Source organism: Oryctolagus cuniculus, chromosome 5 (assembly GCF_964237555.1).
Source record: "Oryctolagus cuniculus chromosome 5, mOryCun1.1, whole genome shotgun sequence".
NCBI lineage: Eukaryota > Metazoa > Chordata > Mammalia > Lagomorpha > Leporidae > Oryctolagus > Oryctolagus cuniculus.
In genome coordinates, this window is record NC_091436.1 from 152,964,198 (window position 1) to 152,975,479 (window position 11,282).

The 11,282-nt window shown below is 44.3% G+C and overlaps 1 protein-coding gene across 9 annotated transcripts in view; it reads left to right on the forward strand.

The window, feature by feature from the left end:
* Positions 1 to 11,063, forward strand: part of CARMIL1 (capping protein regulator and myosin 1 linker 1) — a 317,796-nt gene extending 306,733 nt beyond the window's left edge. For 4 of the 9 annotated variants that reach the window (XM_051855017.2, XM_017344956.3, XM_051855022.2 and 1 more), the window contains 3 exons: positions 1,260 to 1,400; positions 3,761 to 3,910; positions 10,019 to 11,063. In XM_051855017.2, the coding sequence (XP_051710977.2) occupies positions 1,260 to 1,400; positions 3,761 to 3,910; positions 10,019 to 10,155 (428 nt within the window). In that variant the 3' untranslated portion in view covers positions 10,156 to 11,063. Of the gene's footprint in view, positions 1 to 1,259; positions 1,401 to 3,400; positions 3,426 to 3,760; positions 3,911 to 10,018 lie in introns of all 9 variants that reach the window. The other 5 variants (XM_051855019.2, XM_017344958.3, XM_051855018.2 and 2 more) reach the window with 4 other exon arrangements.
* The last annotated feature ends 219 nt before the right edge of the window (positions 11,064 to 11,282 follow it).

Genomic DNA, 11,282 nt, shown 5'->3' on the forward strand with positions numbered 1-11,282 from the left:
CATCCCTTTTCTTCTCCACTGTGGTTCTGAGAGATGGTCAGGGCCGTCCTGTCTTGTCCTACCCCACTGTAGTCACCAAATTTAACTAAAATACCTGTGAGGAGCATGCGGACAGGAAAAGGTTTATTTCGGCTTGCAGCTTGGCGGTTTGCAGTCCAGGTTCAGGTGGCCCATTAGTCTGGCCAGCTGGTGGAGGCTTGCAAGAGCGGAGCAGGTGTGGCAGAAGCATCGCGTGGTGAACCAGGACGCAGGGGCCAAACTCGGCCTAAATCACCAACCCTGTCACGAGAACTACCCTCTGAGGGCGCGCCCCCAGAGATCTGAGGTCGCCCACCTACCAGAACCCACAATGAGAGCACTTCCCCGCCCTTAATCCAGCGACTGTGAACAGGAAACTTAGCGGGTGAAGCGTCTGCATCAGTCTGGGGAGTCGGGCGACGCTCAGTCCAGATCACCTGCTTACGGAGCGAAGCAAGGGGGCATGCGAGGCTGGGGAGCATGTGGCTGTGGGCTGTCTTACCGTGATGGACACGTGTATGCACACACATGCACATATGGACATGCACACACGTGCGCACACGCACCAACTTGAGAGTTACCTTCTGGTAACACAGCAGAGAAAGGAGCCCAGTTCAGTAAATCCTTTCAATTAGAGTGGAATGGCTCGGGGTTTAGAATTAAGAGATGAGAACTCTGGTCCCATTTTGTTTTCGAGCCTGGTGGGTCATTTAGTTTCTTTGTCCAGTGATCAAAATACAAAAACAAAAATCCTTTCTGTGGCAAAGTCCGTGGGCTTCCACATTATCCTTAGTGATCTCAGCATATGTGTGTGGTGCATGCACCCAGCTGCAGGTGTGAACATCTGTGTGTCTGTGTATCCACTGTCCCCGCCTCACTGGCACTGACAACAGGTAAGGCTGATGAGTTATAAATATTACATATTTTAAGAAGCTTAGGCAGCCTTTGTGTTTGAGACAGAGGAAACGTGGCTCATCTGCAGACAGGTTGAAATTCTACACCTGCACGATCAGTTCCCATCTATGCAGATTTTAACCTTTGATAAGCAGGTGTTATTTTGTGGGTGTGACTTCAAGCAAAGACACAAAACTAATTTTTTTTTTTTTGGCCAATCTTTTTTGTTGTTGTTGCTTTCTAGTATGTGTTTTTAATGACTCATTTGTTTTGGAAGACTTGCCTGGCTCATGGTCATGGAATCCAGACTGGGGAACAGCTTGATTCTTGTGTTTGTTTCTCTGTAGAGGACCTCCCAGACTCTCCATCCGGCCCTAGCTCCCCTAAAGTGGCTCTTCTTCCGCCTGTCCTGAAAAAAGTTCCTTCCGACAAGGAGCGAGACGGCCAGGGCAGCCCCCAGCCCAGTCCCAGGACATTTTCCCAGGAAGGTAAGGAACTGTCTTGGGTCTGCTCTTTCCGAAGAGGGTCACTCCAAAAGGAAGGAATTAACCCTGCACTTAGAAACATCTTTTGGATCACATTTTTGCAACCAGAATAGTTTTTTGGGTTGGAAACTTGATTCAGTATTATTGATAACATTGGGTCTTAAAGAAGAATGAGAAGCGTAATCAGTAGATCCGTCAGAACCTGGTCTGTGACCTATAGATTTGTAGATCTCGTTATTTGCAAGAACAGTTCCCCCCAGTGGCCATAAATCACTGGTGCTGTGGTTCAAGAACAGCCCACCCTGACCCGAGAGACCCAGATTGGATCATGAGCACATAAGCCCCACTCCCAGAGGTGCTGCACCTGCACAGACACCCTCGGGGCATCATCTCCCCATTCCGCTGCAGCCAGGTAATCCTGCCACTGGAGTGCTTCCTCCCATGGCTACCAGCTGCAATCAGAGGTGGGGCGTGGTTTGGTGACATCTGCTTCAGTGCCATTTCTTTCACTCTCCTCCCCCCTTCTTTAATGCTCCATTGACTTTCGGGTTCTGTCCTGTGTAAAAGGTAAATGCTGTCTCCAAGGGCCACCCCAATCTTAGAGTCGCAGAGTTACCATCTGGGTCCAGATGGTGCTCATTGTGGTTTGGAGCTGCTGTTTTGTTTGAGGTTTGTTCGATGCTTCAGAATGCTTTGATCTCTCTGGCTCTGCTCTCTTGCCAGAATGGCTTACTTTTCCTTTACTGGTAATGGTCTTGGGTTGAAGTTTACAGGAGGTGTTGCTGAGAACTGTCTCTGTGGCTTGGGAGTCTCATAAAATAACATTGACTACTTCCTCATCCCAGCTTGCAGATTTCTTTTGTGGGGAGATGCTTCACTCCCCTTTTGCCCACAGATAGAAGAAAGTGGGGTTTGGACAGAAGCTGATAAAGCAGTGCTGTCAAATGGAGAGACTAAAGCCACGAATGGTGTGTCAGGTGTCCATGGAGTAGGTCATCACAAGGCTCAGGAGCAGAGCCAAGGTCGTAGAAGAGGTAGTGCCAAGGGAGGAACCTTGGTGGGACCTGGTCAGAGTGACCTGAGCCAGCAGGCGCCCCCTGAGAGCCCTTGTGGACCACATTTTACCCCTCCCCCACCCTACCCTCATTTCCCCTCCTTTCTGGAACTGCTCACTGACACCTTTATGTTTAAGGAAGCCAAGCAAATGCCTGGGAGAATCCTGTTGGAGAGAAATGGAGGAGGTAGGGAAGGGAATGGTAGTGGTTAAGGAGGAATGTTCATCTCGTCAAAAGCAATCAACATTTTAACGGATTTACCAAATTAAAAAAAATCAGGAGGTTGGATAAAAATTATTGTTTTAACATTTTTGAGAAAATTGGTTTTCTGAATGCGTGTGCTTGATCAAAACATAGCCTGGAATAGTCTGTCAGCCTCACAAGTGAGGATGTGTTGCTGAGCCTCTCTCCTTAACAAAGTGGGTGAGATACTGGATGCCACAAATAGGCACTGAGCTGCCGTGAAAATTTTCCATGTTCCAACTTTCCCAGGACATTGGAGACGGAATGAACTGTTACTCAGATGTTTCAGGGTTTCAGGGATAGATGTTCCGATTCTCTTCCTCGATCCCCAAGGAGTGAAATTCAGGAAGGGTTCACACCCCCTCTCTCCAGTGGGATGACTGGGACGGCAGAGCTGGAGGGAGCATTGGTTTCCCATCTGGGATCCGGAATAAGCTTATCACAGGGATCGTGCTGATGTAGCGAGCACTTCCGTTGCTTGGAGCCCTACACGAGGTCTGAGTACAGCTTGTCAATGTCCAACGTAGTTAGACTTGAACTTCATCCTGTTTTTTTGCTTGTCTGCTAAGGTAACCCGAGAGCCGTAGCCACTTGTGGGCCCCGTCTTTCTCCTTAGAAGCTGTTCCTCTCTTGCTCACTCCTGTTTTCTCGTGTAGCATTCACGCTGGTTACTTCCTTCCCTTGTTCTGTGCTTCCCTGGACTAGCGTGCCCAACTCATTTCTGAAACAGGTAAATTGCTATGTTCTTCTAGATGGCTGCATAGTGACTGTGATTTTCGTTCATCCATTGTGGAATCTAAATGGTAACACCAGGCCTTTCTGTTAGTACCTTTTTGGGGCAGACCCAGAGCTCACCTCATTTTGCACGATGTTCCCATAATGTTGGCTGTTGAGTTCTACAGATAATGGTGTATCTGCCAAGGACCAACACTGTAGGTTCCTGGACTCTTAAGTGGGATGGGTGAACTGATTTTTAATCTTTTCATATTAATATTTTTAAAGATTATTGTCAGCACATGGATGTATCTGCTAATGTAAAGGGTAAATTGAATCCATTTTCCTCAGTAGTGCAAAGAGGAGATTATTACAAAAGACATTCAGATCATGGCACTGGCAAGCCTTCCAGTGGAGGGAAAAGAGCTGCAGAACTGTACCCCGCCATTGCAGAAGAGGAAGTGACTGCAATTGGGCACAGGAAGTCACAGCCAACAAATGGTTAGAGCCTTCGATTTTCATCCCTCGCTGACCCACAGCTTAGGAACTGGCACTAACAAAAACAAACTTTAATTGAGTAACTTGTATCGTGGGATGGGGCAGGGATTAGGCATACAACAGATGTGGGGAGATGTTTTTGTTTTATTGAGATGTTTTGGTTTGTTTTTTTTCTCATGAATGGCAATGGAATGATCCTTCCATTTGAGACAAAAAAAATTATTGACTTAAAAATCTAAACTTAGAGATTCCCATGAGGAGGATCAGGTTACTTTGGTGACTTGTCCTTTCAAATTTTTGTGATCCTGAGGTTTATTTTTGTATTTGGGGTCATGCTGCCTGGTCTTTTCCTTTATATCTTATTCTTCTGTTTGGTATCAGCTAGCATTGGATCAGAGATTCTCAGAGTAGCAGTTTACTCCCCGGAGGGTACTGGCTGAACACCTCACACTTTTGTAGAAGGGATGAATGAAGAGCCCCTAACTGCAGACCTTGGGTCATGCCTGCGATCTTTCAGTGGACATTTTATGATTCTTTGTCAAGCAAGAAAAAGCACCAGTTTTCAGGCATCAGCAGTCTCTCTGTTGACCCTGTCTTCCATTTGGCGCTCTAGCAAGTTCTAGAATGTTCTGTTCAGGTGAGAACAATTCCACGAGACAAAAAGACACATTTCAAATTAACTTTAACCTCCAGTGGGAGATGTTAGAACAAGCATTGCTAACTCACAGGGATTGTTTTCTGTGACTAAAGTACTCACCTGCTCCCTGGTTGGCAAGTTTCTATAAATGTGGCTTAAAAACTCATTTAAGGAAAATCTTAGTATCTCAGAAGGAGGAGTCATATATTTTTAAAGTGTCCTTAAAGGAATTCTACCCTTGGAGTGAGACTCTTTCCTTTGTGTAAGACTTTATCAGGTTTAATGCAAGTGTGTTTAGACTCCCCTAGACTAGGTGAATTATAGAACCAGAATAAATAGAACCAGCATTCTGGTTCTAACTCCATGCCCTCATTCCTTCCTAAGAAACTATTTCAGAAGACAAGTTAATGGGCATGATCTTTTTGTAGGGGTAAGTTATCTTCATGGCAAAAGGGTAAACCTTTCTCACCCTTGAGCGCATTATAAAGATAATAAATTTATGATCTATCTCACAGCTCAACAGCCCAGTGAGTTAGGAAACTGCAAGTGGGAACTGTTGTTTACGAGAACTTTCCTTGATATGGATAAAACAACAACAACAACAACAACAACAACAACAGAGGAGCATTTACCAACTAGTCACCAGCATCAGTATTGAGTCTGTCTTCTCAGCCAACACCATTGGATGAGCCACCTGCTTTTACTTATCTGGTATTAGGGTACAAACTAGCCAGATGATGGGGTGATGTTAAGGACACCACCCACAGCATAAAGCCAAGACTGCAGAAGACTGCAGATTGTATAAGGAAAGAACATTCTGTTTGGGCCAGGTAACAGCCACGCTAGGGAAAACTGATGTTGGTTCTCTTTGCTTTTAAAGGATTTCCTACATGGTAGATTTGTGTGCACACGTGTTATAATAGCTAGTCTCTCTACAAGAAATTTTCTCCAAGAAAGTCTCCATTATCTTCAGTCATGAAAAGGTTACATAAATGAAAACTGAAGGTGTTTTTTGAAGACAGTTAGATTTCTTGCTGAGAATATATCAAGTCAGAATCTCTGTCTCTATATTGCTTTTTTGTTAAGGATATCTGAGATTACAAAGAGGTTTCTAGATCCTAGAAATTTACATTTGAATTATTGTACCCTTGGACTTAGACCACTTGATTGTTGACAGAGCACTCTTGATGTCAGATTCCTTCTTGGGAGCCACAGAAATCACTTTCTGTCACACAAAGAGTGCCCCTGTGTCACATGGATCATCCAGTAAGGCTTTGAGTCAGAGTAAAAAGAGGATGCTGAACACAGGTCAGCCAGACCACAGAAAGACAAGAAGGAGACACTGTGTGTCTATCTCGGATTTTCCCATGACCCCGTTAGCTGAAATCTGCTTGTGATGGACTGCAGCAAATTTTGATGGAATTAAATAGGACCATCTTATATTTACTTTTCTGCTTTGATTTCTTGAAATCAAAAACGTGTCTCTGGCAGGCACCAAAAAGTCATTTTTACAGGAATTTCAATTAAAGTAACTTTATGTCTAATATTTTAATATTTTTTTGTTAGTGCCAATTCTAGCACTTGACTCTCTTCACCTTTGAGAACTGCATAGCAGTCTGCTTTCTGAATAGTTTTTTGGTTAAAAACACAGCATTTAGCAGCGCGATTATTGCAACCACAGCGTGGACTTTCCTTAAAGTCTTTAAGAGCAGCTTTGTTGACACTGAAACAGTTTTTTAAATTTCCTAAATGATGTATTCATGAGACAAACAGAGGCTATTGTTCTCAAAGCATGCTGTGTGTTTTTTTCTTTTTTTTTTTAAATCACGGTTATTATGTTTAATTGTGTGTATTTAAATATTGATTTGACAGGTAAAATGCTTAATTTCTTTCACTGGAAGTATTTGTGACCACATCTTTTGAAATTCATATCATTTTCTCTCTACATTGAATTATAAGCTGTGATGTTTTGTTAGAGTCTATGCTATTTTCTTGACGAAAATAGATGGCTTCGGCTTCGTATGTGTTGTAATGGAACCTGATCCTCAGGTTCCTTTGATGTGTTGCTTGCTTCGTCCATAACCAGCCTGCAGCCAGCAAACAGTTTACCATCTGTAAACCAGTGCTGTGTTCCACTTTCCCCACCAGATCCAGGTCCCACTTTCCCTTTATGAGTTCTTCAAGAGAAATTCTAACAATCAGTTGCATTTTTGGCTCTAGCTAGAAAGTGTAAAAGATCAAAGCCAACTACAGAATATTATCTTGCTTTCATCATCATGTTTTCATCCAGGAAAATTTGGATATCAGCACAACTTACAATGAAGAAAATCCCAAATTTTCATATGAATCTAATTCAGAGTTTATATGTACGTTTCAGAAGGTTTTTAATTACCATGCATATATTTGCATATATGCAATATGAAGAGTCAAATCATCTTTGAGAGTGACAGACTCCATACCGGAGGCTGTCTGTACTGATGATTGCCAGTGTAGACAGGATAGGAACATGCAGGGAGTGTTTGTGTGGAGTAGGTCACCTGCTCGTTTACTGGAGTGTCTCTCATCACAGTTTTAATGGCAGACAGAATGGTAACAAATACGTGCATTGACAGGATGGAGACACTCGAATCCTCTTAACTGTAATAAAGGCTGCATTGAAGAAATGTATTAGAACAACCTGATTCTAAGATTCTTCCCCCTGTATAAGATTAAACATTCAATGAAGCTGCTTATAAGGAGGTCGAAGTAGAGTGAATTAGTAAAGACTCAGAATTGGAAAATATATTGAAAATGAATTCTAGAGCTTTAAGTTTCAAGCAGACCTAATTGTATTTAGACCATCCTTTAATGGAAACCCGACCGAAGCAGCTTCAACATAATTGTGATCAGCAGCTGAACTATGTGCAATCAGGTGGGTGCTCCTATGGCTTAGAAAGCACACTTGAGCTGGAGAACTTTCCCCTACAGAGTTGTTTGCACAGGGGCCTGTGAGAGGGCTGGAAGCTGGGAGGCCCAATGTTTTGGTTTCTGCATTAAGCACGTTAGTTGGGACTTGCATGGGTGGCTCTCATGCTTCGGTTTTCTAGCCCGTGAGATATGCTCACCTGCAACACCAAGGCCGTGTCGGCCTGCACTCATCTCATTTTCACATGCACATTCACAGGTGGGAGAGTTGCGTCAACGCAGGTGAACACACGTAGCGTGAAGTTTTAAATAGTGTCCTCACCAGGGTGAAAGGCTGCGACAGCAATCTTGAAAGAACAGCTTGTTTTCCCTGTCAGTTACCATGTTGGGCAGATCGCAAGTGTGGCAGTGGTTCTGTGTCACAGACCCAGAAACCGGGCTGTTAACATCTATCTGTTTACCGCATCTTCCCCATTCCCCCACCACGCTGCCCCTGAACCCCCGGATCAGTGGCCTGGGAGAACGGACCCCTGGGTGGGGGCAGAAGGGCAGTCTGCTCTGTGCTGGAAGACCCCTAGGTTGGGTTCCTCTAAATTTCAGCTGCACTTGTTATCAAGATCTTAGCGTTATCAGAGCTTTTAATCTGTGACATCGACATCTTGGGCTACATAAATGTCCTCATTGGTAGGCAGTGCCCATGTCACATCATCACGGAACATGGATTTCCCCCTGGGACTTCCGGGAAACAAGAGTAGGAAATGTTTGTTGACTGTTTTAACCCAAGAATTAGAAGAAATACATTGTAGACAAAAGAGCAGTGTTTCACCATATTTATTTCTTCCCTCAAATCTGTAGTGTTGGAAATTTATTTTTGAGTCATTTGATGTAGGGGAACAACTTATTTTTAAAACAGAATGGAAGCTTTTTCTAGCAGCTATCACAAGTAATGTTTGGCTCTGTTGCCAAGTATCTTCAAGATGGAAATATTAGAAATCTTCCCCATTTTCCCCTGTTCTTAGTACATGCAGAGGCTGATAACTTAAGGGCCTCTTTGTGTTATTATGAAATTGGTTTATGATAAGGGTTAAGATATTTATAGAATTTTTTTTACCTCCTTCTTCAAACCTAGCATTTTAACAACTTTCAAAGGACTTTTCAAACAGGTGCTCTTAATTCTAACCAACCTGATACTTAAAAAGTGAAAATTACAATTTCTATTTGTTGCTTTCTTCCCCCTCTGAGAATTAGCTCAAAGCTGGTAAGCAAAAAAGAAATAAACACTTAAAAAAAAGAACATTCATGATGAGATTTCAAAGGTTTTTTTTTTTTGTTTCTTTTCAGAATTTTGTGTGATTTCAGTTTAATGCCCTAACCAGAAATTGAAATTTTTATTGTCTAGGATTCTGAATCTGGCCCTGACAACCACTGTGTTGGCAAGCAGAAGTCCTTTAGGGAGTTTGATTGTGACTATTAGGATTAATGAACTCACACCCTTAAAGCACTCCACAGTGGGCTAAAATTTAAATAGCTAACTCCTGGCAAGATGAGGACTTTAGTGTAATGCCAAAGGCAAAGTGCTCAGAGACAGTAAATGAATCCCAGCTCCGTCCCAGTACTGGAGTGCTGTGTTCCGGCTTGGATCAGTTGAACTGGGTGATGACGTAGCTAAGATCTGCTTTCTAAGCACAGACAGGGTGAGGACGTGGTATCTTCAGCTCACGTGGTGTCTATATGATAGACAAGGTGAGCGGAGTTTAATGACCCTGGATAACAAGGCTGGAGAACAGCATCCGACCCCTGTCCCCAGTCTGCCAGCAGTGAAGCCATGAGAGACAGCTTGAGTTTATATCCTGGATCAGCAGTTTAAAAACCTAGCTCGTGGGGCAGTGGTGACACAGCAGAGGCCCAGTTCCAGCAATGATTGTCCCATCAGTGCTCTGTCAGATCTCCAAGGATTCTTTCCATCTGTTATCAGACCAGGCACCTCTCATGGTATCTCTGTGACCAAAAGATACAAAAGTGCCATCGGCACTACTTAATGCATTTTCACAAGACTTAAGGGCGGTTCTCTGAGAAAGGTCTGACAGAGATTCCCAGGGCCTGCTGTGACCTCTGACCCCTGGCCAGCCCTACATCATCTGCATTCACGGGGATGTCTGTCCAGCCAGCGCCCGCCTGCTCATGGCGTCTGCCCTGTTCTAGCAGGAGGGGGCAGCCGAGACTGCGCAGTCCGCTGCCAGGGAACCGGCTCTAGCGCCCTTCCATCCTCGTTGTCACCTCTTTGCTTGCCCACTGCCCTCGGCCCCGGGGGTCCCACCTCAGACTCTCCTGTTCGAGGCTCACCCTGTTATAGACTGTGTCTGTGTGTGTCCTGGTGTTGGTGCTGTTTTTGTCGCTCCATTTTCAGTCTGTCTCAAGTCTCCAAACCTAATGGTAAGTGCTTCCCGGGGAAGTCCAGCCTGACCCCCGGCCCCAGCTTCCTGGGCTCTACGCAGCCCACCCCAAGGTGGTCGGGCCACTGGCGGGACCTGTTCAGTAAACTGTCCCACTCCCTCCCCCCTCTCTTCCAGTGTCAAGGAGAAGCTGGGGCCAGCAGCCCCAGGAGCAGCAGGAACAGAAGCAGCGGCCCTCCAGCCGAGACGGGCGTCACGGCAGCAAATCCAGTGACTCCGGAGAAGAAGCGGAGAAAGAGTTTATCTTTGTGTGAAGGCCGCCCTGCCGTGGGGTTGCCGCAGACGGGGACAGAGCAACACCCCTTAGTCCCAGACGCTCTCTCTTGGTGCTTGAATGTCTCCTTTCCTTCCTGCCCCCCTGCCCCCCCCCCCCGCCTCTTTTTGAATATAGAAACAGATCTGTTTCTTGGTAATCAAAGCACATTTCTTTGGTCTTTATCCAACCCTTGACGTTTGGTAACTTGATTTCTAAACATTCCTTCTTATGCCTTCAATGAAAGCCAGCAATGATTCCATGGGCCCTACTTGAACTTCTCCGAGGCAGCTACCGATGGCCCCGCAAGGATGGGTTTTTGGAGGTAAACGACCTAACTGGACACACACAAGGGACAGCGTGCAGCCGACTGGGGAGCTGCTTGTGTGCTTGTGTCGGAGCTGCACACGACTCGATATAGCAATTTATTCTTGATGTATGCAATTGCACATTGTAATTATATTAACAGAGCACACTAATGAATAATTTGTATAAATTATATATATTAGATCTTGGGTATGGTTTTTACATTCTCCCATGGGGAACGTCCTCCTTCCTGATGTGGAATTGTACATTGAAAGCTTGGTTGGTGACCTCTGCATACCATCAACAAGCTCAGCTGAGATCGGAGTGAGAGGCCCTTGGCTGATTCTCCCACGTGCCCAGATTACTGTATATAGTTGATTGGAATGAGGTTTTATGAATATTCATGTTTTTGGAGGCCTTTAATTTCTGTCTGCATATTAGCTTTTAATGTGTGATTTTAAGAGAGAATACTTTGACACCTGTAAAAAAAAATCAAAATACTACTCTTTATAAGACATTTCACAAATATTCACTTACATTACAAACGGAAGGTATTTTATTCATATGTATATTTATACCAATAAAATGATTTTACAAGTGGAATTTTGACCTTCTCCAAGTTGCTTTTCTGGGTGGGATGGTGAATTTTGGTTTTTCTCTCCAAAATCCAGAATGGTCACAATTTCAGTTACTCAATTGGGAACCATTACCTTCAAAAGAAGTGTAATTTGCTCATTCTTCTGTCTCTCTGCTCTCACCATGGGGAGGGGGCGCAGAATATAAATTTTACTGAGAAGGGTAAAGAATTTTGAGTTTGATCCA